Raw genomic sequence first — 27,040 nt, 5'->3', positions numbered from 1 at the left:
TCACCTACATACCAGAGATAATTGAGTGACTTGGAGACACAAGGGACTGCATGGTAACACACAAAGGAAATGAAGTAAGTCAATCAGCATCTATAGAGGGAATGGACAATGTTTCATATCAAGATCTTCACCAAGATTGAAGAGATAACCAGTGTCAAAGGGTTGTGAGGTGATTGGGTACAGAAAGAGGTGGCAGGGCGGGGGAAGTGGGAATATTAGAAGCTGGGAGGTGATAAGTGGAGAGGGCTGACATTCATGGCCTAGAACATTAACAGTCCGTCTCTGTCCATAGATGTAGCCAGATTTAAGGTGACCAGTTAACAGGGAGAACTTGTAAGCTCAACTGACAACACCAGAGACCAGGTCTGGATTGTACCCGTCTCTGGCGGAGGCAGCAGCTCTACCAGCTGAACACCTGCCAAAGTGCCCTGGCTGTACAATTCCACCCCCCACCCATTTCCACAACAATTAAGATCCACAGTTAGACCTTGGAAAACAAAGGCAGGTCCATATTTTGGGAACACACATCAAAGTTGCTGGTGAACGCAGCAGGCCAGGCAGCATCTGTAGGAAGAGGTACAGTTTCAGGCCGAGACCCTTCATCAGTCCTAACGAAGGGTCTCGGCCTGAAACGTCGACTGCACCTCTTCCTACAGATGCTGCCTGGCCTGCTGCGTTCACCAGCAACTTTGATGTGTGTTGCTTGAATTTCCAGCATCTGCAGAATTCCTGTTGTTTGTGTTCCATATTTTGGGAGTGTTTTAGCACAGGCAGACTGCTGCCCAGTTCAGTTTGAAGTTTTCAAGCTTTTCCTCAGTACTTGTCAGTCCTGGAAGCAATGGTGAACTTCCCAAGTGAAAATGTGAATACAGCACGGCTAACATTACCAGCATAGCTGGGCCTTCAGCTTTTATTGTCAAAGGCAAAATGTAAAATTTAAAATTGTCATGGACACATCATGAAATTTGTTTTTACAGTAGTGCAAAACAAAAATATTGTTGCAAAAGAATTAGTGCAAAAGGGGAATATTGAGGTTGCGTTCATGGACTGTTCAGAAATCTGAAAAGTTGTTCCTAAAAACAGCGTGGTTCCTGTACCACCTCCTCAGCAAACCAGCTAGGTTTTTAAAGAATTGTGGAATTCAATTTTTAAGTAGAATATTTCAAAATGTTTCTCTTAGGTAGACACATAGACAAAACTGGAGGGCTACGTGGGAGGGAAAGGCTAGATTGCTCATGGAGTAGTTTAAAAGGTCAGCACAATATCATGGACCAAAGGGCCTGTACTATTCAAGGTTTTCTAATTTAGGGTTTCCAGAGTGTTTCGTAAAACAGTTGGCAGCTGTCTTTAAAGTCAGCAATAAGTACTGTCGTCTTGCCAATCCCCGTTCAGTAACAATGCTTCAAACCTTCAGTTTATACCACATCTTGTCAAACCTGCAGAAGCCACATTAACTGCACTCCAGGAACACACGGGTCACTCACCTTATTGCCAAACTGCGGAGGCAGCTGGAGAAGCTGAGTTACAGAACGTAAATAAGAACACAAAACCAGCAATTCCTTTTTATTGTTTTATTATTCTAAGGACATAGTAGAAACAACTTTAGAGTCTGGGAGTCCGGAAGGCCATTCCCACTGAGGGCTGTGTGACCTGAAGATTGGACAAGCTGCCAAAGTCCTGTAAGGAACGGGTGAGAAATCCATTAAACAAAGCAAACCGACTGGTGAAGTTCATTACATACTATTGCACAGCAAGATATTCAGGGACACATGGATGAGAACTGTATTAACATTCTCCACTCTACTAGTTAATAAATAAGAAAAAGTAGCTCAGTGCACTCCATGGATCTAAGGAAATTCTAAGAATGGATACAGACACGTGATACCCTAAGGATGCAGCCTGGAAGGCCAGCACACCTTCAGGGTTCCGGATTTTTGTGGCTCTGGAGACATGCCGATTCTAGGCCAATGTCTCTGACTGAATTATCGTGGGAGAACACAGAACATCGGATTAGCTGCCAGGGACTGTGTGTCCAGAGAGCTCGGAAAAAGCGAGGCAACAGACCTTTAACATTGTAAACCAGTGAGTTGTTTATTATGTCTCCCTCTTGTGAAATGGGGACACCTCTTTTCCTTTATTAGGGGGAGAGAGAGAGCCTGTGGTAGGACAAAATTACCCAGTGAACGAGTAGTCTTTGGGGTACTGCAAGTCTGTGTATTTACTGATGCTTGCTGCACACTTGAGTGCTCGGTGGAGGGCGCTGATGCTTTTTTTGCTGGTGGGGGTGGGGGGAAGAGGGGTTATTGCCTTGCTGCTGCTTGTGCGTGGGAAGGGGGAGCCTTGGGGTTTAATGGTTTAACTCATTCATTCTTTGGGGCACTCTTGTTTTCGTGGATGTTTGCGAAGAAAAAGAATTTCAGGATGTATATTGTATACATTTCTAACATTAAATGTACCAAGTTCCCATTTTATGGTCTTTTTATTCTATTCTCCACCATTCAATAGAACCAGTAAATTACTGAGTAAAAAAACATCCAAGACTGGTCACACACAAGGACCGAGGCAACACTCACAACACGCTGGAGGAACCCAGCAGCTCGGGCAGCATCCGTGGAAATGATCAGTCGACGTTTCGGGCCGGAACCCTTCGTCAGGACTGAGTTGTCAGGGCAGACCCTCTTATCATTGTCATCAATGGCCTGTATTAGCCAGATAAGAACACTTGTGTACACACAAACCCCACAGCTGAAAGGTCAGCCATGGCCTTCAGTGCAATATAATGCAAATGTTTACAGACAAGAACAACTTCTTCCTGACTGGAAGATCCATATAGCCACCGAGAAAACTCTAAGCTGCTCGTCAGTTGTTAATGCCAACATATGAAACAGCAAGCTTTCTCCTGCCATTTGGAAAAAGGCACCGAAGCATTCTGGTTCTCACAACCAGACTATGCGACAGTTTCTTCCCCCAAACCATCAGACTCAATACCCAGAGCCTGGCTTGACACCAACCTACTATACCCTCTACTGTGCCCATTGTCTTGTTTATTATTTATTGTAGTGCCTGCACTGTTTTGTGCACTTTATGCAGTCCTGGATAGGTCTGTAGTCTAGTGTAGTTTTTATATTGTTTCATGTAGCACCATGGCCTGGGAAAACATGGTCTCATTTCTACTATGTTCTGTACCAGCAGTTATGGTTGAAGTGACAATAAAAAGTGACTTGACTTGATATACAAATGTTGCTCTACTGAAATTACCAGGGAAGCTTAAGATTATATACTGTCACAAGGTCCTTCACACAATTTTTACACCTATTTGCAGTCAGTGAAACTGACTTATAAACAAGAACTATGAAAGTGATTTACTTATAATACAACTTCTGTTTTGGATTACTCCCAAAAGCTAGTAAGAGACATCCACTTCTTTAAATACATTCAACTCGAGAAGGAAATTAGGAAAACCAGGAGGAGTCATGGCAAGAAGGATTAAAGAATACCCAAGTTATTCTATATATACACAGTGCCTATAAAACATATTCACCTCCTTGGAAGTTTACATGTTTTATTGTTTTACAGCACTGAATCACAGAGGATTTAATTTGGCTTTTTCAACACCGATCAAAAGAAAAATTTTTGTGTCAAAGTGAAAACAGATCTCTAAAAAGTGATCTAAATTAATTACCAATATAAAACACAAATAATTGATAGTGTGTATTCACCATCTTTAATATGCCACACCAGTTCATCACTGGTGCAGCCAATTGGTTTTAGAAGTCACATAATTAGTTAAATGGAGATCACCTGAGCACAGTCAAGGTGTTTCAATTGACTGTAGTAAAAATACACCTGTATCTGGAAGGTCCAACTGCTGGTGAGTCAGTATCCTACACCATGTAGGCAAAAGAACACTCCAAGCAACTCCGTGAAAAGTTATTGAAAAGCATGTCAGGAGATGGATACAAGAAAATTTCCAAGTCAAAGATTATCCCTTGGAGTACAGTTAAGTCAATCATCGAGAAATGGAAAGAATGTGGCACAGCTGTAAATCTGCCTAGAGCAGGCCGTCCTCAAACACTGAGTGACCATGCAAGAAGGGGAATAGTGAGGGAGGCCACCCATGACAACTCTGGAGGAGTTACAAGCTTCAGTGACTGAGATGGGAGAAGCCACTCATACAACATCTGATGCCCAGGTGCTTTATCAGTTGCAGTTTCATGGGAGACTGGCAAAGAGAAATCCACTGTTTAAACAATTCAGCTAGTTTGCCAGAAGGCTTATGGGAGACTCATGGCAGTGGAAGAACATCCTATAGTCAAATGAAACCAAAATTGAGCTTTTTGGCTATCAGAACATGAGCCAAACACCGCACATAATCAAAAACACACCATCCCTACAGTGAACCATGGTGGTGGCTGCAACATTCTGTGGGCATCCTTCACTGCAGCAGGCCTTGGAAGGCTTGTGAAGGTAGAGGGTTAAATGAATGCAGTAAAATACAGGGAAATCCTGGAGGAAAACCTGATGCAGTCTGCAACAGAACTGTGACTTGAGAGATTTGTTTTCCAGTAAGACAATGACCCCAAGCATAATGCCAAAACTACACAGGAATGGCTTAAAATCAAAGTTAATGTCCTGGAGTAGCCATGCCAGACCTCAATCCAATTGAGAATTTGTGGCTGGTCTTGAAAAGGGCTGTTCACTCACAATCCCCACACAATCTGACAGAGCTTGAACAGTTTCGTAAAGAAGAAGGTAGAAAAATTGCAGTGTTGAGATGTGCAAAGTTGACAGGGACCTATCCACACAGACCCAAGGTTGTAATTGCCGCCAAAGGTGCATTTACTAAATACTGACTTGAAGGTGTGAATACTTATACAAATCAGTTATCTTGTGTTTAATATTTGTAATTAATTTAGATCACTTTGTAGAGATCTATTTTCACTTTGACACAAGTGTTTTTCTGTTGATCAGTGTCAAAAATAGACAAATTAAATCCACTGTGATTCAATGTTGTAAAACAATAAAACATGAAAACTTCCAATGGGGATGAATACTTTTTATAGGCACTGTACATTGAGATCAAGAGGATAACTAGAGAGTGGGAAGGGCCACTCAAAGATAAAGGAGGGAACATTTCCTTGGATGCATAGGATGTGGGTGAGTTCTTTATATCAGTATTTAATAAGAAACAGGGAGATCAGTGCTGAGCATATTGATGTTAGGGCACTTCAAGGTAGAGGAGATGGTCGTGTTAGGTCTCTTAAAGAGCATTAAGGTAGATAAGTCCCCTGGCTTGATGGGATATATCCCAGGTTATTGAGACAAGCAACTGAAGAGATTGCTGGGGACTTAAACAATATCTTTGTGACCTCTGTAGTCACAGGCAAGGTCCTGGAGAATTGACAAGTGGCTAACGTTGCTCTATTATTTAAGGAGGGAACCAGGGATAATGCTGGAAACTATCCACTACCGAGTCTCACATCAGTGGTAGGAAAGTTTGTGGAAGAGAATTCTTAAGGGATAAGATTTATGAGCATTTGGAAAACTACCATCTAATTAGGCAGAACCAACATGGCTTTGTGCAGAGCAAGTCAGGTCTTACTAACTTGATTTCAATTCTTTTTTTTAAAAAAAAGAGACAAAGGTGATTGATGAAGGTAGAGCTGTGGATGTTGTCTATGTAGATTATAGTAAGGCATTTGACAAGCTCCCTCATGGGAGGCTCATCTAGAAGATTAAGATGCACAGGGCCCATGGTGAAATGGCCATTTGGATTTAGAACTGGCTTGCCCATAGGAGACTGAAGGTACTGGTCAAAAGGACTTATTCTACGGAGAGTTTCACAGGGATCTGTACTGAGACTGGGATCTCCGATGATTGGCATGACCTGAGTGAAAATGTAAATGGGTGGGTTATTAAGTTTGCAGATGGTACGAAGGTTGGTGGTGTTATAGACAGCATAGAAGACTGACAAAGAATACAATGGGATATAGATCAGTTGCAGATATGGATGGAAAAATGTCAGATGGAGTTTAACTCTGCCAAATGTGAGGTGTTACAGCTTGTTAGGTCAAATGCAAAGAGACAGTACACTGCCATGGGTAAGATCCTTAACAGTATTGATGAGCAGAGGGATTTTGTGATTCAAGTTCATAACTCCCCGAAAGTGGCTGCACAGGTTCATAGGGTGATTAAGAGGGCATATGGCATTCTTGTTCTCTTATTAGTTGAGGCATTGAGTTCAAAAGTCAGAAGAGATTAGTTTAGTTAGCCATTTGATTACTAATTTAATTGTTTTAGTACATTGTGGCCCAAAAGGTCTGTTCCTGTGCTGTATTGTTCCTCATCTTGTATTAAGCAAGGCCTTATAGTGAGGGCAGATCAGGATAGCACTTCATCCAAAATTTATGTAACAAAGGCCATATCTTATTAACACCGCAAAGCAGCAATGACTCATCACTCACCAGCAGCTTCAACATTTCCTTGGTATCTGGGTCCACCTCAATCATCTCCTGATCCAGAGCAGAGACCTGGGAGAAACAAAAAAAAAAAAAGGGTAAAGATCACTCATTTCGGCCAGACACAGCCTCCTTACACTCCACTGGTAGCATCAACACCAGACCTCAGTTTCAGGCTACAACTGGGCAGCACATTGATACAGCTGATATGCACTGCCTCATTACTCCAGGTTCAATCCTGAACCCCAGTTCTGTCAATGTGGAGTTTCCACGCCCCCCCCCCTTTGATGTGTAGGGTTCTTCCCACGCCCCCAAAGACATGAAAGTCAGTTGGTTAATTAGCTGCCATAAAATGCCTTTAGTGGGCAGATGAGGGATAGAATCTGCGGTGAAGATAAAAGTTAAGTTAGGATAAGTTGAAGTAGGTGACTGGATCGCCAAGATAGACATTGGGTTGCGGGGCTGTTTTTGTGCTCCACCTCTCAATAGTTCTAGGTGTAATACCAACTGCACATGTTCTAGGCCAGCAAGTCTTTTGGACAAGACTTTAAACCAGTTAGTTATTAATTTTCTTTCCCACAGAACCTTTCTGTGCACTGTAACTACATTTACCAACACAACTGCAATTGCACAACAAGACACTGCCAGTGCTTCCATTCCCTGCCAAAAACATGAAACCCTGCTGCTGGTCTGTAATGTGCTGGATCGCTGGTGTAACTGCCACCCCTTTTCATCACTGAGCCCCTCACGATTGCTAGGTGCTGCCATTTTAAGCGTTGCGCTAACCACTACACTACTTGCCTGTTGATTTTATTTTACTGTCTCCAAACAGAAAGCATTTAAGTGCAATAACAGCTTTGATTAAGGGATAAAGCTTTAAGACATCCTGTGGACGTGGACTTTTCCTGTTTAGCCAGGCAGGTATGATCAGCCACTTGCACCCGGCCCAGGCACATACAGAAGCAACAACAGATCAAAGCCAGCTTCATTCAGCCCGGAGACTATAGGAATACCAACATCAAGAAAAGCCGGTTTTAAATGCAACCCATCCACTGCACATGCTGTACATCCAACAAACTAAACCAATTTCATCTTTAGACAATGGCAGCAGCTTGTGAAGGGCCCAAAACTAGCCAATTTAAACAGTAACTCAGAATGAACCATTTCAAAATACAGGCAAAGATGAATTCTAGTCAAACAGCAGACACTGTGAACAACAATATTGTTTCAACACATGGAGTACAAACAATCAGACCGGTGAAATTATGAACAGTAAAATGATGACACTACAGTGAAATCAATAGATCTTTAGACACAAAGGTGTTGAGGATCAAACAGGAAAAGAAATGAGGTACAGGAGTTGCCAGATCGGTGAATCATAGTGCAGGTTATGACAGCTCTATTTTTTCCCCCCAATTCATAAGCACACACTGAAGGTCAAAACAAATACCATCTAACTCAGTAATCTCAGAGCCAGGGAACAAAGCTCTCCATAACAGAGAAGAAAACAATTGCTGAGATGAGTTAGTTAAAGATTTAGCTGCAGGTGTTCCAAACAGCAGCTCAACACTGGATTAAAGCAAAGGATGCAGATTTATCAAACAAGGAAACGGGAAGTTGACAGACAGCAGCAACTAACCAATCCAACACTGTAATAGTGAATGAGAGCTAAAAAAAAGTACAACACCAGATTCTTCAAACCTGCTCCACCATTCCATACCATTATAGCTGATCAACACAGGCCTCAACTCCTCTGTAACCCTCAATCTATCCCTAACCCTCACTCTCAAATCAAATTTCCATCTGAGTACATAGTAGTGAAATACAAAAAGCCCATAAAACTTCCCACTTCTCCAGCTACTTCCAATGTCTTACTTTTCAAGTGTAACATTATTCGCAATCTGTCAACCACATTTGTGCCTCTTTCTCACAGAATCCCTCATTTTTAAGTGGGGACAAATTCCTGAGCATTTTGGACCAGCTGTTTGAATATCCACTGTTTGCCCAGTAACTCATCCCTCAGCTGATTTTCTGACTCCACTTCAGAAAACTCCAGCTTTATACCACTATATAACTGGCCTTATGCATGTTGGAAACAGCGATTTCTCCCTCAAACTCCATCTGGATTTCTATCACGTTGTGGCCAATACTTTCCAGAGGATCTTTAACTACAAGATCTCTTATTAATCCTCACTACTCATGCCAAATCCAAAATAAGGACTGCTGCTGGGTAGGTTCTGCTTCGTTTTGTTTTCAGAAGCAATCCTGATGCACTCCACAATTTCTCCTACAATACGCTTGCTAGTTAGCTTTACAGATTAAAATCTCTTATGACAATTTCAGTTCTCTTCAAAGATGACCATGATAGTTCTCTATTTATGCTGTGCCCTATCGACAGGATGCATTATGGGGGCCTGTCGACAACCTCCACCAATGACTAGTCAGCTGAGTTCAGGCCCAAAAAAGGGCACGAGCTGTCATATATTCCCACATTTTGTCCAGCAGGTACAGGTTTGGTGCTGAGGGCACTTGGTTAATGCCTAGGTGCTGAGGCACTTGCTCAGGGAAGAAAATGACTGTTGTTTCTGGGGTGTGCCAGGCACATCTGACTAGGCACCAAGAAAAGTTGCTACTGAATGGAGGCAGAATGAGAGGGCCAGACTCAGGTAGGCTCAGAGTGGGTTTGGCTGGAAGAGGAAAGGGAAAAAGACGCTACCCAACCTTAAGTTTGCATAGGATGTGTATTTTAAACGCTGAAAGCACATGGGAGTGCTGGATGGAGTGCATGAGAATTATGGGATGTCCCTGCACTGAGAAAGAATTCTTCACTATTACGTACCAGAGTAAATTCCTCAGATCAGATGCCTTAGTCAGCCCAATTTTAATTTTCTATCCCAGATATCCAATCCAATAGAACCAATAATCAGGAACTATTAACTAAATTTGGGTTTGAGTCTCCTACAGCAGGAGATAAATGACAAAGTGCAGTCACATGTAAACACTATCACGACAATTGACCTCTCCCCAAAAGTCATTAGCAAGTATTTTGCTTTATGATCATTTACAGATCCTGACAATTAAATGCAAACCCCCTAGGTCTTAAGTAAATGGATAGGAATCAATGAACTCAATAAAAGGCAAATCAACCCACCTCTGGGACATAGTTATCCCTCCTCTCTCTCTCTTCTTCCTGCAGTTTGATGGAGATGCCTCTAACTGGTCCTCGCTGGATGCGTTTCATTAAGTGTGTCACATACCTAGGTTAAAATATATAGAACCTTGTAAACTTTCATTGTTCTTCTATTCAATAATTAATTCCCATGCTTGCAAATAGATAGCAACAAATTACAAAACTATTTTAAAAAATAGATCCAATCAGAATAGGAACTCCACCATGGACGATACAAAGCCTGGCTGCAGAAGGGTTGGCCATGAGGTCAGCAACCCATCCCACAAAAACCCAGAGCTATAGAATGCAACAGAAGCTCCAAAAAACACATCCTTGGGAGAGGAATGATCTTCAAAGACGGGGCTACACCTGGGCACATCTTGAAAGACTGGTCCAGGCCAGAGGGCTCTGGCAAACTGCTGTCAGTGGCTAATTATTGAGTCTTCATTGGAACCCATTGTGAAGGAGCTGTTTTGTAATTCATACAGTTTTAAACAAACTTTCAAATTCCAGTAAGTGAGCTACCTCATTTTTGAGGCAACAACTGAAGTAATCATGGACGTGGAAAGCAGAGCAAAGTCAAGGTGACGCTAAATGGTGACCCGTTCGCTTGCATCTTTAGAAACAGCTCTATTTCTATCTTTGATATCTCTTTTCCTTTTCAAGGTTCCTTTGAAGACCCTGACCAAGTTACACTCTTGACTTTGGTTCTTTGCGGGAATGGGACCTGCTCTCAGGGCCTCACGACAGGCCGCTTTTTGATATCCTCAGGACCCGGCCTGGAAGACTAGCGCGCCTTCAGGGTGCCAGATTTTTGTGGCTCTGGAGACAGGCTGATACAAGGCCAGTGCCCCTGACTGAGGAGTCGCGGGAGAACACAGAACATCGGGAGCAGAGGATTAGCTGCCGTGGGTTGTGTGTCTGGAGAGCTGAACGTTTCTGGGTCCGATTCTCTGGGGGCGGAGCTTGAGAAAAGTGACACAACAGACTTATCATCATAAATCAATGAGTTGTTTGTTATGTCTCCCCTCTCGCTGTGAAACAGGAATACCTATTTTTCCCTTATTAGGGAGGGAGTGACTCTGTGGTATGCAGAATTACCAGGTGAACGAGTAGTCTTTGGGGTACTGCAAGTCTGTGTTTTTATTGATGCTTTGCTGCAAGCTTGAGTGCTTGTGGTCGTTGCCTTGCTACTGCTTGTGCATGGGAGCGGGGAACTGGGCAGGCTTCGGGGTTCTAACATTTAACTGATATTCATTCTTTGGGGCACTCCTCTGTTTTTATGGATGTTGGCAAAGAAAAAGAATTTTAGGATGTATGTTATATACATTTCTCTGACATTAAATGTACCTATTGAACCTTCAGCAGATGGCAAAAAATCTTCAAATGTTAATAAAATCTGCAAGAAAGCAATGTGCGCACACTTCATGGTTTTACATGGGGAAACCCCCACACATATCGAAGCAACACTCATCTATAATGGTTACCAAAACAATTCCACACCTCTTTCCCCAACCCACTGGCATCACAGGTAAAATCTATAAATGGAAATTAGGGTGTACACAGGATCCATTACCAAACAGTGGTATTAAGAGACGTGTCAGAGGGAGCAATCACAGGAAAATAAGTTGATATACCCCATCACTGTTATGAAGCAACTTGGTCACATAAGCCTTAAGGGAGGGTTAACATTTCTTACCCTGCAATCTTGTTGCGGAGTTTCTTGCTGGGGATGATGGCAATCTCCTCGCAAACCCTTTTGTTTGTGTGGAAGTCGCTGCCGAGTCGGGTGTAGTATTTCTCAATAATCACCCGAGCGGCTTTCTTCACCGTCTTAGTCCTGACGCGACCCTAACAGGACAGGAACAGTTAAGTATCTTCACTCTTCAGCCCTTTTAATCCAACAGCAACCCAGAGGCAGCACATAAAACAGCATGTGCATTCCGAACAATTCTGGAGATCATTCAGCAAAACTTCACCAGTCTGGGCTGTGCTACATGACTTAAGTCGATTGAATAAAACAGTTCAAGTTAATAGGTACACAAGGTAAAGTTCTGATAGCACCTCCCTTAAGTGGGGTGCAGCAACCTCTGTATTAATGTGCTTCTCACTACAGCTTTCGTAGACTCTCCATTTCTAATCAGCTGCAAAACATTAAGTGACACTGCAACAATTTTCTTCCCCACTCTTCCAAAGAATACAGTATACTAACTATATTCTTCCAGAACATGCTGTGAATTAATTTAAATATTAAATTTATTTCACATTCAATTGGAATTACACAAGGTACCCAACGGTCAACTTGAGATAATCTAATCCAAATATCTGCCTCAATTTACATTAAATATGCTCACCTGTCCTATTTATGTTCCACTATCTCCACATGCTTTGCAATGTTTTTTTACACCAACAACACTCTGGCTTTTAAATCAACATCCACTGCATTAAATTATACCCATTCTGGCTTTTGCCAGTTATCTTACAAATACCCGTCTGGCCTGTTATCTGTCACCGGGAAACAGGTATCATTTAGTCTCCCAAAACTCACTCACAGTTCTGAATAATTTGCATCCTCCTTTTCAGCTCTATGGATGGGCAATCAGTTAACATTTTAATTTCAATCACCAACAACTCTTCACCCTCCCCAACGCCCCCCCCCCACCTCCGAAGCCGTCTAAGGCTCCAGCCGGATGAAACCCTCCGATTCAGCCGGCCCAAAGAATCACAGACTGGGATACCAGCCCAACCTGAGGGCCACAGATACCAATACAACCTGGGACCAGCGCAATCCCAGATACGGGGACTCAGCACAGCCCCCGCTAGACAGCCCAAGCCCGAAACCTCCTCCCTCTTTAGCCCGGTTCCCCGCGGCCAGTGACACCCGAACTCGGAAGCGGGGATTCAGGGCCCAGGAAAGCAGATACTCCGGGACCCATTATCTCCGCTTCCATCCACTCCCCGCCCGCAATATCGGCGGACAGGTCCGGTCAGATGGGTGCCACATCTGTTTGGGCCGGTGCCGATGGCCGGGACCCGCAGTTGCTAACGGATGACAGCAGATTCTGCGGCAACAACGCTCCAGTTCAACCCACCATCTTGGTTCCCGCAGCTAGAAGAGAGCGAAGGATTCTGGGAGAGGCTCAATGAGGACCCCAGCAGCGGGGTGGCCGGACCACTGCCTGAACCACCACCAACACAAACTGAGGGAGGTTGAAATTCATATCGATCATATTCTCATTGCGATCACTGACACTCCCCCTGTTCCGTGCATCTCTCCCCTCATCCTCCCCCCTGCTGAAAACCGTCTGGTGACGAAACGTTTGCAAATGGATTACTATGGTCGCAGAAAACCTCAACCCAACCCCATGTCTATCTTTCTCTTCCTCCAGTTGTGATGGTCACAGACCCAGAACTTGCAACTGTTTGTCTCTCCAGGATGTCAAAGTCGAGTTTATTCTCACATGGACAAAGAAAAAAACTTCCATCAGCATCTCAGGCACATAGCATTAGCAACACGACACCCACAACAAAAAAAAACACGAATTTGTGAAAATAACACAAGGAAAAACACGATTAAAACAGAACAAGAAGTCCATTGTAGGGCAAAGCAGTTGCAATACTGATTGGGGTTGTGCGGGATGGTTCAAGAACCGAATGGTTGAAGGGAAGTAGCTGTTTTTGAGCCTTAAAGCTGATTTATACTTGTGCGTACCAGCTTACGCCTAGCCTACACAAGTGGGCCACGCTGTGTGAGCACTTATACCTGTGCGTTGGTGTGTCTGCGTCTCTCTGTAATTCACCGCCAAAACGCTATTTGGCGGTGGGGTTTCTATGCCACTGTGTTGAGTTTCTTCGTGTTGAAACTCAACATGAAGAAACTCTAACTTTAAACAATGGCAACTGAAACTGAAGGAGGGTGAATTTTCTGTGCTTGTCCGGCCACTGAGAGACATGGATGAGGAAATGCATTTCAAATATTTTCGGATGTCGGCAAGTAGATTTGACAATTTGGTTCATCGTCTCCAACCATTTATTTCGCATCAGTGAACGCACAGTATACTCAGAGACTGGCAATCACCATTCGAGTTTTAGCTTCAGGTGAAAGTCAAGAGGCTGTAGCAGCTAGCTACAAACTGGCATCAAGCACAGGGTCCTCCATAATTTCGGAGGTCTGTAAAACTTCATCGAAACCATTGCAGCTAGAGTTCCTTCCCTGCCCTTCAGTCGCCCAATGGGAAGCTATTGCAGCGTAGGAGGAAATGCGATGCTACCAAGTGGACTAATCACAATTGCTGCGGTCTGCGTCGCTGCGACATGTAGTTACATTTTGGGAGAGGTGCACGTTAGGCTACGGCGTAGAGTACAGCGTAGGGTCGCGGCTACGCCGTACCTACGGCGTACATTTGACGCACAAGTATAAATCAGCCTTAACCATGGGACATTGTCTCGGACATTTCACTGGCGATTGCAAGACTCTGCATTGCAATAATTAGTGACAATATAAGGTGCCACAGGCCAGTTACCCTTGTCTAGTGGTGGGACAGATGACTTGGGAGCTATGTCGCCTTGGTTGTAGCAAGGACTGGGCCTTAAGCCTCAGGCTTGCCTGCTGCTGCAGACCGGGTGAGATGATGGCATGGAAGCGTCACAGTGTGGTGTCTGCACTCGGCTGGGGCCTGGCCTCTCCCGTCGGTGCTCCCTCTCATGTTTGAGCAGTGGAATGACAGGCTGGATTGCATGTGTCTGTACACTGCCAGGAGACTATACTGTACCATCGGTTGCTCAGGGCCCTCCTCGAGTGAATATGCTCACTATTTGGAATGTTTTGCTCTTCGGTCCCAGAGGAACGCTGTCTTGTTCAGCTGTATCTATGTATGGTTTGAATGATAATTTGAGAGATGTGGTGTGTGAAGTTATCTACACCAGTTCAGGAGCCTAACGACTGAAGGGTCATAACTGTTCCTGAACCTGGTGGTGTGGGACCTAAGGCCTCTGTACCTCTTGCCTGACAGGAGGAGCGAGAAAAGGACATGGCCTGCGTGGTGGGGGTGTTTCCTGCAACAGTGCTCCACGTAGGTGTACTCAAAGGTGGGAAGGGCTTTGCTTGTGACGGACTGGGCTGTACCTACCACTTTCTGTAGGCTTTTCCGGTACACAGGAACGTGCAGTCAGGGTTATAATCGAAACAGTTAGAACCATGTTGAATGGCAGAGCACCTGCTCCTAGCTCATGTGATGCCCCACATAATTACCAGAAGGCTGCTTGGATTCGAGGCTGTGAGCTGTAAGGAGGGGATGGACAAACTTGGCTGTTTTCTTTGGTATACCAATCTTGGTATGCGGGGGCTACTGCACAGGACTGAAAGAGGCTGCAGAGGATCATAAATTTAGTCGGCTCCATCTTGGGTACTAGCCTACAAAGTACCCAGGATATCTTCAAGGAGCGGTGTCTCAGAAAGGCAGCATCCATTATTAAGGACCTCCAGTACCCAGGGCATGCCATTTTCTCCCTGTTACCATCAGGTAGGAGGTACAGAAGCCTGAAGGCACACACTCAGCGATTCAGGAACAGCTTCTTCCCCTCTGTCATCTGATTCCTAAATGGACATTGAACCCGTGTACACTACCTCACTTTTTTAATATATATTATTTCTGTTTTTGCACAATTTTTAATCTATTCATTATATATACTATAATCTATTTACTTATTTATGTTTCTTCCATATTATGTATTGGATTGAACTGCTGCTGCTGAGTTAACAAATTTCACAACACATGCCTGTGATAATAAACCTGATTCTGCTAAAGTAAACAGCTTCCTCCCCCCTCCCAGGAGTCAAAATGTCCGATTGTAGAGGGCATGTATTTAAGATGAGAGGAGGTAAGCTTAAAGCAGACGTGTGTGGAGCATATCTTTCTACATAGAGGGGGAGAATGGTGGGTATCTGGAATGCATTGCCAGGAGTGGTTGTGGAGGCAAATATGATAGAGGCTTTTTAGAGGTTCTTGGATTAGCATATGAATGCACAGAGTATGCAGGGATATGGACATTGTGTTACATAGAAAATAGATGCAGGAGTAGGCCATTCGGCCCTTCGAGCCTGCACCGCCATTCAGTATGATCATGGCTGATCATCCAACTCAGAACCCTGTACCTGCCTTCTCTCCATACCCCCTGATCCCTTTGGCCACAAGGGCCATATCTAACTCCCTCTTAAATATAGCCAATGAACTGGCCTCAACTGTTTCCTGTGGCAGAGAATTCCACAGATTCACCACTCTCTGTGTGAAGAAGTTTTCCCTAAGCTCGGTCCTAAAGGGCTTCCCCTTTATCCTCAAACTGTGACCCCTCGTTCTGGACTTCCCCAACATCGGGAACAATCTTCCTGCATCTAGCCTGTCCAATCCCTTTAGGATTTTATATGTTTCAATAAGATCCCCCCTCAATCTTCTAAATTCCAATGAGTATAAGCCTAGTTCATCCAGTCTTTCATCATATGAAAGTCCTGCCATCCCAGAAATCAATCTGGTGAACCTTCTTTGTACTCCCTCTATAGCAAGGATGTCTTTCCTCAGATTAGGGGACCAAAACTGCGCACAATACTCCAGGTGTGGTCTCACCAAGGCCTTGTACAACTGCAGTAGTACCTCCCTGCTCCTGTACTCGAATCCTCTCGCTATAAATGCCAGCATACCATTCGCCTTTTTCACCGCCTGCTGTACCTGCATGCCCACTTTCAATGACTGGTGTACAATGACACCCAGGTCTCGTTGCACCTCCCCTTTTCCTAATCGGCCACCATTCAGATAATAATCTGTTTTCCTGTTTTTGCCACCAAAGTGGATAACCTCACTTGTTGGTGGAAGGGATTAGTTTAGGAGGCATTTAATTACTAGTTTAATCAGTTTGGCACGGCATTGTGGACTGAAGGGCCTGTTTCTCTACCATACTGTTCTAACTTCTAAATAGATGGTGGGTATATTGGAACAAGAACTGATCAAAATGGAAAATCAGTAAGTAATTTCATGACTGACCTTTTTTAATATTAAACATGACAGACTGTTAGCGAGCAGATGGGGTTCAGGGAAATACCAGCCGTGATCTAATTAGACCACAGACCAGGTCGAAGGCCCACTCTTGGCCCTCAGGTTCATTGCCTTCTTTTCTTCTCGTTCTCCTTATTTCAGTCTGGTTTTGGGAATCAGCCACCCTCAAAATCCTGAAGTAGGTTTCAACCTGAAAGGTCAACAATTCCTTTCCTCACACGGATGGTGTTCAACCCACCGAGAACCTCCAGCAGATTGTGTGTTGCTCCAGATTCCTGCATTTCCAGTCTCTCGTGCCTCTCTTAATGAGAACAACTATAATTGGTACTGAACTTACTTCGTATGGTTCGTCATATTATAAAACAGAATAAATGCATCGAAAAGACATTTTCCTAGCAAACAGGAGGTCATAGATAATTTGCCCACATCTGTTCCCTGCTTTTTCATTATCTGTCAGTGCTGAGTGAGATTTCCACCACTTGCCTTCAAAACCACTAAGATTCTTGTAGGAAGGACACCTGCCAACATTACGTAGTCAAACGTCCATGAACCTCCAGTCCACGAAAAACAAAATTCATTCTTAAGTAATTGAAGTAGCCCAGCAAATTGTATCTCGTCAGTGCAGCTAATGCTGGAAGAATGGAAAGTCTTTGACATTAACTCTGTTTCTCTTTCTACAGATGTCACCTGACCTACTGAGAGTTTCCAGCATTTTATTTCAGATTTCTGACATCAGCAAGTTTTTTTGATTTTCTGTTGATGCTGGTCTTGCCTGTGAGGTCAACATCAATGTTCCCTCTAATCTTTATGACAGTTGTGTGGAACAATCACTGCTCTGGGCTGGAAAAATTTTACACTGCCTGAAAACTGGGTGGCACTTTTTTTTAATATGCATACCATGAATATTTAGAATTAAAATTGAAAAGTCACATGCTTTTGATTGTAGTTATTAATTGAAGGATATAATGAAATATAGTACAACAAAGAAAATCTTTCATGTTTCGTGAACTTTCCAGCTGCAAGGTAACAAGGCTATGTGTGTGGGGGCATTTCAGTTACTGTGCAGCCATGCAGCTTATAGGGAACAGTGGTCAACATACTAAGAGTATTAATTTTTAAATCCCAAGGATTTAATTGGCATCTCCTGGGGATAAAAAGACTGGTTGGGAAAAGAAATAAAGGTTGAAAATTCTAGCAGCCTAATGAATCGTTCCAATAAGTTTCTGATTTTAACAAGGTGGTGCATAAGCCAGTTGTCAGGATTATTGAGAAATGTCTCCCCCTACTCCTACTGCTTAAGTCTAACAAAAAAGGACTAATATGATGGTTTTTGTGTTCTGTTTTGGGGTTTCTATACTGAGAAAGCCAGTGTTACAAATTTTGTTATTGTCGTGAAGAAAAAGAATGTCAGGATATATACTGCATACATTTCTCTGACATTAGATTGAACTATTGAAACCTTACAGCAACTGTGCAGAGGCCGTAATCTTTTAATATTTGTTTTGGGCGTGTGGTCTTTGCAAGCTGAGCCAGCAATTAATCGCCCTATTGACCTTGAGAAGATGTTGAACTGCTTTGTTGAACTGCTGCAATCACTGAGGTGTTGGTAAACCCCCAGTGCCGTTAGTTCCAGGTCAGTGAAGGAAGGCCATCAATTTCCAAGTCGGGATGGTGTATGGCTCAGAGGGAAATTTCAGTAGGTCGTGTTCCCCATGCTTTGGTCCTTCCAGCTTGTGGAAGTCATAGGTTTGGAATCTGCTGTCTAAGGAGTCTCAGTGAGTAGCTGCTATATAGATAATGCACACTGCATATCATGTCCAGTTTTGGATTTACCTAAGGAGGGATGTATTTGCCACCCAAAGAAATGATGCAGCTGTGGCGACCCACTTTCTGGCACACACGAACCGGCTCACAACAGCGCGCGCAGGCAGAGGGCCGGCCCCAAAAAGGGCGCCAGGCCATCTTCACCAGCAGGGGGAAAATCCCACGCGTAGAAAGGGTCTGGGAATATGCATTCCCCACAGCAGTCCCGCCCCAGGGAGGGCGGGAACGGGAAGGCTTTAAAGCGGGCCGCGAAGTTTGAATAAATCTCTTTTATCGCAACTCTAACTCACCGACTCGGTGTGGTTATTCTAGCGCTGTGTGTAGCGCACCGCTACAATTGGTGACCCCGACGGCCCAAACGATATTTGGACCAGAGATGACTGACGCTGCATCTGTTCACGCAGTTTCGTTAAAACTGCCAAGCTTCTGGATGCTGCGACCCCAATTATGGTTCGAACAAGCAGAAGCACAATTCCACATTCGGCAGATAACCTCGGAGTCCACTCGCTACTACTACATGCTGAGCTCCCTCGACCAGGAGACAGCTGCACAAGTTGAGGAGTCTATACGGTCGCCCCCGGAGGACGGCAAATACACACCATTCAAAGCCCTGCTCATAAGGACTTTCGGACTCTCACGGCGCGAACGAGTACGCCGCTTAATGCACCTGGATGGTTTGGGAGACAGGCCGCCGTCAGCATTAATGAACGAGATGCTGGCCCTGGCTGAAGGACACAAACCCTGCCTCATGTTTGAGCAGGCGTTCCTAGAGCAACTGCCCGAGGACAGACGCAGATTTCAGCGACCCCCGGGAGGTGGCGGCCCGAGCAGATGTGCTGTGGAATGCCAGGAAAGAGAGAGGGGCATCCGTCGCACAAATCACCAAGCCGCGTACCCAACGACAGACCAGACCAGGCCCGGCAGCAGAGCCTACAAAACCCGGCGACGGGAGTGAGGAGCCCAACGAACAATGGTGTTTCTACCACCAGCGGTGGGGCACAGAGACCCGCCGCTGCAGACCACCCTGCAAATTCCCGGGAAACGCCAGGGCCAGCCGCCGCTGATGGCTACGGCAGCTGGCCATCAGGACAGCCTCCTGTACGTCTGGGACAAGCAGTCGGGACGCCGATTTTTGGTCGACACCGGAGCGGAGATCAGCGTCTTACCTCCAACGAGTTATGATACCCACAACAGAGAACCGGGACCCACCCTGAGGGCCGCTAATGGCAGCACAATACGAACCTACGGCACCCGCACGGTGCGGCTACAGTTCAGCTCCAGCCGGTTCAGGTGGGACTTCACACTGGCCGCCGTGGCCCAACCATTGCTGGGGGCAGATTTTCTACGACCCCACAGCCTGCTGGTCGACCTGCAAGGGAAGCGATTAGTCCACGCCAAGACTTTTCAAACGTTCTCCCTGGGTGAAGCACAGTTGCCAGCCCCACACCTGGACTCCATCACGCTGTCCGACGATGAATTCACCAGGGTCCTGGCGGATTTCCCATCAGTACTGACACCGCAGTTCACGGCAGCCATGCCCAGACACGGAGTACAGCACCACATCCCGACCCAGGGACCACCCCTCCACGCCCGTGCTCGAAGGCTTCCCCCGGACAAGCTCCGACTGGCGAAGGAGGAGTTCAAGAAGATGGAGGAATTAGGGATCATACGACGGTCCGACAGCCCATGGGCCTCCCCCCTTCACATGGTGCCCAAGGCAACGGGGGGCTGGAGACCATGCGGTGACTACCGCAGACTGAACGAGGCTACAACGCCAGACCGCTACCCTGTGCCGCACATTCAAGACTTCGCAGCAAACCTACACGGCGCAAGGATCTTTTCCAAAGTAGACCTCGTCCGGGGATACCATCAAATCCCTGTACATCCGGACCACGTCCCCAAAACAGCACTTATCACCCCGTTCGGACTTTTCGAATTCCTCCGAATGCCGTTTGGTCTAAAGAATGCCGCACATCGGTTAATGGACGCGGTGGGACGCGACCTGGACTTTGCATTCATCTATTTGGACGACATCCTCATAGCCAGCAGTAGTCGGCAGGAGCATCTGTCCCACCTCCGCCAGCTCTACTCCCGCCTGAGCGAATTCGGCCTTACAATCAATCCAGCCAAATGCCAGTTCGGACTCGACACCATCGACTTCCTGGGCCACAGGATTACTAAAGATGGGGCAACCCCGCTGCCCGCCAAGGTAGACGCGGTCCGCCACTTCCCCCGACCCAACACAATCAAAGGCTTGCAGGAATTCGTGGGTATGGTGAATTTTTACCACCGTTTCCTCCCCTCAGCAGCCCGAACCATGCGCCCCCTGTTCACCCTGATGTCGGGTAAGGGCAAGGACATTACCTGGGACAAAGAGGCCGCAACCGCTTTCGTTAAAACCAAAGAAGCCTCAGCAAACGCCGCGATGCTAGTGCACCCCAGAACGGACGTTCCTACTGCCCTCACGGTGGACGCATCCAACACAGCGGTCGGTGGAGTGCTGGAACAACTCATCGAGGGTCGCTGGCAATCCCTGGCGTTCTTCAGCAAACACGTACGACCACCCGAACTCAAATACAGTCCTTTGACCGGGAGCTATTGGCACTATACCTGGCAATCCGGCATTTCAGGTACTTCTTAGAAGGTAGGCCCTTCACCGCGTTCACAGACCACAAACCGCTTACCTTTGCGTTCACTAAGGTGTCCGACCCCTGGTCGTCCCACCTGCAGCGACATCTGTCCTACATCTCCGAGTACACGACGGACATCCGGCATGTCTCTGGAAAGAACAACGTCGTGGTGGACGCACTTTACAGACCTACCATACAGGCCCTGTCCCAGGGGGTGGACTATGCAGCGCTGGCAGAGGCACAGCAGGCAGACACTGCGATCCCCAGTTACAGGACTGCAGTCTCCGGTTTACAGCTTCAAGTCCTCCTCGTAGGCCCAGGTGAGAGGACCCTACTGTGTGACGTAGCTACCGGCCAACCCCGCCCCGTCGTGCCAGCAGCCTGGCGCCGGCGGGTTTTCGAGTCCATTCACAACTTAGCGCACTCCTCCATCAGGACAACCGTCCGGCTGGTCGCCAACAGGTTCGTGTGGCATGGACTTCGTAAGCAGGTCAGTGAATGGGCCAAAACGTGCATGCAGTGCCAAACGGCCAAGGTGCAGCGGCACACCAAGGCTCCGCCGCAGCGGTTCGAACCCACCCGCCGGAGGTTCGACCACATTCATGTGGATATCGTGGGGCCCCTGCCAGTGTCGCGAGGAGCGCGGTACCTCCTAACTATGATAGACCGGTTCACCAGATGGCCAGAGGCAGTCCCGCTCACCGACACCGCCTCCGAATCCTGTGCCCGAGCACTGATCGCAACCTGGGGAGCACGCTTCGGGGTACCGGCCCACATTACCTCCGACAGGGGCACCCAGTTCACCTCCAGCCTGTGGTCGGTTATGGCCAGCCTTTTAGGAACACAGCTACACCACACAACTGCCTACCACCCACAGTCGAACGGACTAGTGGAGCGCTTCCACCGTCACCTGAAATCGGCTCTCATGGCCCGCCTGGAGGGGCCTAACTGGGTGGACGAACTTCCCTGGTCCTGCTCGGAATCCGCACGGCGCCCAAGGAGGATCTACACACCTTGTCGGCCGAGTTGGTGTACGGCGCGCCCCTGGTCGTCCCAGGAGAGTTCATACCAGCCCCAAGGGGGCAAGAGGAAGAACCCACAGCAGTCCTGGACAGACTACGAGAGAGGCTCGGTAACCTGGCCCCCATCCCCACTTCACAGCACGGACAGAGCCCGACCTGCGTACCCAAAGACCTGCAGAACTGTAAGTTTCTTTTTGTACGACGGGCCGGACACCGGGCACCGCTACAGCGGCCCTACGAGGGACCGTTTAAGGTGATCAGGAACAACGGGTCCACGTTCGTGCTGGACATTGGGGGGAGAGAGGAGGTTTTCACGGTGGACCGACTCAAACTGGCCCATGTGGACTTGGCGCAACCGGTCCAGGCTCAGGCACCGCGGCGCAGGGGCAGACCGCCCAAACAGAGGCCGATCCAGACTGTGGACATTGGGGGAGGTATCGCCGGTTCTGGGGGGGGGGTTATGTGGCGACCCACTTTCTGGCACCCACGAACCGGCTCACAACAGCGCGCGCAGGCAGAGGGCCGGCCCCAAAAAGGGCGCCAGGCCATCTTCACCAGCAGGGGGAAAATCCGGCGCGCAGAAAGGGTCTGGGAATATGCATTCCCCACAGCAGTCCCGCCCAGAGAGGGCGGGAACGGGAAGACTTTAAAGCGGGCCGCGAAGTTTGAATAAATCCCTTTCATCGCAACTCTAACTCACCGACTCGGTGTGGTTATTCTAGCGCTGTGTGTAGCACATCGCTACACAGCAAGGATTTCAATAAACAAGTTCCACAGACAGCAGTTTGTTTTAAGAGGAGAAATTAAACTGACTTGGGACTGTATTCCCTAGAGTTTAGATCATCTGGAAGGATTGGCAAACCCGGTGCAGGGAAGAGGCTCCCCCCCTCCCCGTTGAGGAGCTTTCAACCAGTGGGCACAGTTTTGGGGCAAGGATTGTGCCATTTAGGACTGAGATGAGGAGAAATTTCTTCAGTGAGAGCGCGGTGGAGTCATTGTGTCCAATCAAAACACAGGTAGTTGGATTTCTGGTTGTTATGTGAATTAAGGGATAGGGGAGAGAGCTGGGAAAGGGTGCCGTAGTGGCAGGTCATTGCTGTCCTCGCCGCGCCTTGTGGCGCACCAGGCGGCAACCTTACTGTCGCTTCAGCATTTTAGGCCAAATTACTAGCTCGATGCTCAACCCAACACGGATGAAAAGTGTGCAAGGAGCTGGCTGGATTCGAACCCGGAACCACTAAATAAACTTTTGTCGGGTTTCCAGCCGGGTACAGGTATCGATTTTAACCGACGCTTCCATGATAAACTCTGCTATCTCCATCCGGGATGGTGCCTGGGCATGTCTAGTCCGATAGTATATCTACCCCTGTATGACATCCGCCCCTTCTGATTGATTAGTCCTCTCCAGTCAGGGTTCCGCTGTCCCACCTTGTTTATAACCGAGTTCCAGTTCTTACTTAGAGTGAGACCTTCGTCTTTGTTAAAGTTCTTTTCCTCTCGTTTTATTTCAATGGCTTTCTTCACCAGGTGCTCCCAAAACCCACAGGTGGCACGCAGTAGTTTTCTGCCATCGAAGTCAGTCCCGTGGCCATTGCAAATGCAGTGCTCTGCTACTGTCGATTTCTCTGGGTTACCCAAATGGATACACCTCCTGTGCTGCTCGATGCGGGTTTCTACCGTGCATCCTGCCTGGCTGATGTAAGCTGCTCCGCATTCACAGGGAATGCAGCCGTCCTGAATGAACCCAGGTCATCTTCGACCCACAAAAGCTGCGACTTGAGCTTCCTTACAGGGTCGTGGATGGTATTAATCAGGTATTCCTTCACCATCCTTTCGCAGTGGTCATAGGATTGACTTCGATTTGTACCCCAGTTTATCTGTCATGTATGCCGAGAAAGCACTAGGTCCAAGACCACTCGCCCCAAAGTCCGGTGCGGATACCGTTACACCACCAGCTGCCTAGTAGCGGGTCAGCCATGGAAGTAAGTGGCGCTGGATAATCCACTCCAGCTCCGATTTCCTTAGTTCAGATTTAAGGTGGAGATTGGGAGGTGGAGTATGACGGAACAAAACCAAGGGGGTGCAGGCCATACTTTTCATCCATAAAAGACTAAGGGATGATCCAACAGAGGCTTTTCATTGAAGAAGTTAATTAAATAGCCTATCAGGAAATATCTCCACTCTGTGTCTATGTATGAGCAAATATGTGTGTGTCTGCTCTGCATGCCTATGCACGTACGTGTGCGTGTGTTTGCATGCGTCTATATGCACGTGTGTGTGTGTCTATCTGTGCGTTGGCATATGTGTGTCTGGGTCTGGGGGCGGGGAGGAGTTGCGAAAAGCATTTCTATAGGCGCTAAAAATAAATCCAACAGGGAATTACTCAAAGACTCTGAAGAACATGTAACCTGGTTCAACCTGGAGTAACGGGGACAGAAACCACAGAAAACTTTTCAGAGATTTAGACCATCGACAAGAAGGAATGGATGTGTTGATGGGTTCGGTAAAGGTGAGAGGAATTTTCGACAGACCATGAGTGCTGACATCGACTAGGTGGATGGAGTTGTACATTGGATTAATAGGAGTCTGAGGTGGTTAATTTCCTCTCTATTTCTGCTCATGGAAATAAGGATTTTGTAACCCAGCTGAATCTCATCCAGTCAGATAGCCTCAGTTTATTGGTGTCAGGACTGGGATTTTATAAACAGGATTAAGATATAGTTCCTGATAATGTGGGATACCTGTCCTATACCTCTGGCTCTGTCAGCCACTGGAGTACCTCACCATCGGACACTGCAGTATATTGACACAGTAAGTAGAACTTCTGATTCAGAGCTCCAAAATGCTGGGTTCAGTCCTGATTTTGGTCCTGAACTTTGCAAGTTTGCCCTGTGTCTTTGTGAGTTTATTGATTGATTGATTGATACAGCGCAGGCCCTTCCAGCCCGTTGATCCGTGTCGCCCCCTGCAACTCCCGACAAACCCGATTAACCCCAGTAACGGGGCAAATTTACAATGACCAACTAACCTACCCGGCACGTCTTTGGAGTGTGGGAGAAAACCAGAGGACTCCAAGAAACCCGACACATCCCACAGGGAGGATGTACAGAGACTCCCGACAGAACGACACCAGAATTGAATTCCGGATTCCGGAATACCCTGGGCTGTACTAGCATCGCGCTAACCACCACGGTACCGTGACGCCCAACTCCGGGTACTCTGCTCTCCTCCCACATCTTTAAGTTCTGCCGGTAGGCTAAATGGCCTTCATGGCTAAATAAGTGAAGAGGCGTTGAATGGCTCGTTTGAGAGTGAATATGTTGCAAGGGTGCAGGGAAATAAGGAGGCAAAGTGGGACCGTTCGCTCTGATGAGAGCTTGAATGAATCCAGTGGGCAAAATAGATAGATACTGTATTGATCCCAAAGGAAATTTACGGTGTCAGTGTAGCATTACAAGTGCACAGATATACGAATAGTAGAAGAGAAGTACAAAAGGGTAAAACATGAGTTACCTCAAACAGTCTAACAGAGAGGAGTCATCACTTCCCTGGCTATAGGTTGGCTCATTATAGAGCCTTCTGGCCGAGGGTAAGAATGACCTCATATAGCGCTCTTTGGAGCTGTCTTAGTCTATTACTAAAAGTGCTCCTCTGTTTTTCAGCCAAGGTGGCATGAGAAACTGTCTAAAATTGCAAGGATTTTCCATAGAGTCCTTTGTTCTACCACAGCCTCCAGTGTGTCCACTTTGACCCCTATAACGGAGCCTGCTTTCTAATCAGTTTATTGAGCCTGTTGGTATCACCCTTGTTGATGTCATTGCTCCAGCACCCGCCTTATGTGTTGTAATGCTATAAAACTAAGAGGCTGGGTTTGGATCTTGATACAGCAGAACAGGACGATGCCGCAGGGTACGGGCAGTCCCGATGAAGAATGGAAGAGGTAGCGTGATGGAGTTACCAGATCGGAAGAGGCTGAAACCAAGTAGAGAACTAAGGCAGTTGAGGTGGCACGGTGGTACAACTTGTAAAACTGCCATCCTACACCTCCAGTGATCTGAGTTCAACCTGACCGCTGGTCCTGTCTGTGTGGAGTTTGCATGTTCTGCCTGGGTTTCCTCAGGATGGTCCAGTTTTCTCCCACATCCCAAAGACATACCGGTTGGTTGACAGATGGGACATTGTACATTACCCCAACTGTGGTATGTGACGCCAAACCAAGTTATCAGACGATTGATGCTAATGAGAGAGATAAGGGAGACAATGGAGAAACGTTCAAAATGTTAATGAGAGAGGAGAGAGAGTTTAACGGAAAAGAGACGCAATTCAGAATATTGACAGACCGGTTGCTTTGAACCTGAACTGTTTGAAGTTTGATGGACAGGCGATACCCCAGCAGGGGGATAAAAAGAACAGGTTCGCTAAGGCACGACACACACCACGAGATAACGAGACCCTGGAAGAGCAGTGTGCCCCCACAAGTTGGTGGGAGTTTGGCGGTCCAATTCGCCGGAACCGACCATAGACTCACAGGGTGTAAAGGTACGATCGGTGGGAACCTGGTGTGTGTGTCCGCCCTTGCCTGGGTGCCGGGTTCACCACGGAAGAACGGTCGTATCCGGAACGGAGGGGTCACAATCGGTGACCACAGCGGGATAGAAGACATAAAAGGGTCCGCCCGAAACCAACTGCGAAGAACATCAAAGGTCTGCCTGAATCAAATTTGCATCCCCCCCCTTCTCTCTCTCCAATGGCACAACAGCGATTACTGCAAACTGTACTAAGCTGAACTGAACTCTGTGTCACTTAAGACTGGTCCTTTTACCCCTAGATTGCGATAGAGCTTGGTTGATTCCTATTACCCTAGTTCTGTGTACATGTGTGTTTTATCATT

At 46.7% G+C, this 27,040-nt stretch overlaps 1 protein-coding gene across 2 annotated transcripts in view; it reads right to left on the bottom strand.

Moving 5' to 3' along the window:
• Positions 1 to 1,556: 1,556 nt before the first annotated feature.
• Positions 1,557 to 27,040, bottom strand: part of LOC140211989 (small ribosomal subunit protein eS17) — a 61,864-nt gene continuing 36,380 nt past the window's right edge. The window contains exons 1-5 of one of the 2 annotated variants that reach the window (XM_072282313.1): positions 12,720 to 12,816; positions 11,327 to 11,478; positions 9,610 to 9,715; positions 6,465 to 6,530; positions 1,557 to 1,677 (exon numbers count right to left, since the gene is read on the bottom strand). In XM_072282313.1, the coding sequence (XP_072138414.1) occupies positions 1,603 to 1,677; positions 6,465 to 6,530; positions 9,610 to 9,715; positions 11,327 to 11,478; positions 12,720 to 12,722 (402 nt within the window). In that variant the 5' untranslated portion in view covers positions 12,723 to 12,816 and the 3' untranslated portion in view covers positions 1,557 to 1,602. Of the gene's footprint in view, positions 1,678 to 6,464; positions 6,531 to 9,609; positions 9,716 to 11,326; positions 11,479 to 12,719; positions 12,817 to 27,040 lie in introns of those variants that run through there. The other variant, XM_072282314.1, reaches the window with a different exon arrangement.

Source organism: Mobula birostris, chromosome 18, assembly GCF_030028105.1.
Source record: "Mobula birostris isolate sMobBir1 chromosome 18, sMobBir1.hap1, whole genome shotgun sequence".
Classification (NCBI taxonomy): Eukaryota; Metazoa; Chordata; class Chondrichthyes; order Myliobatiformes; family Myliobatidae; genus Mobula; species Mobula birostris.
The sequence above is the reverse complement of the archived record's forward strand: the minus strand, read 5'-3'. Positions and strand labels throughout refer to the sequence as shown.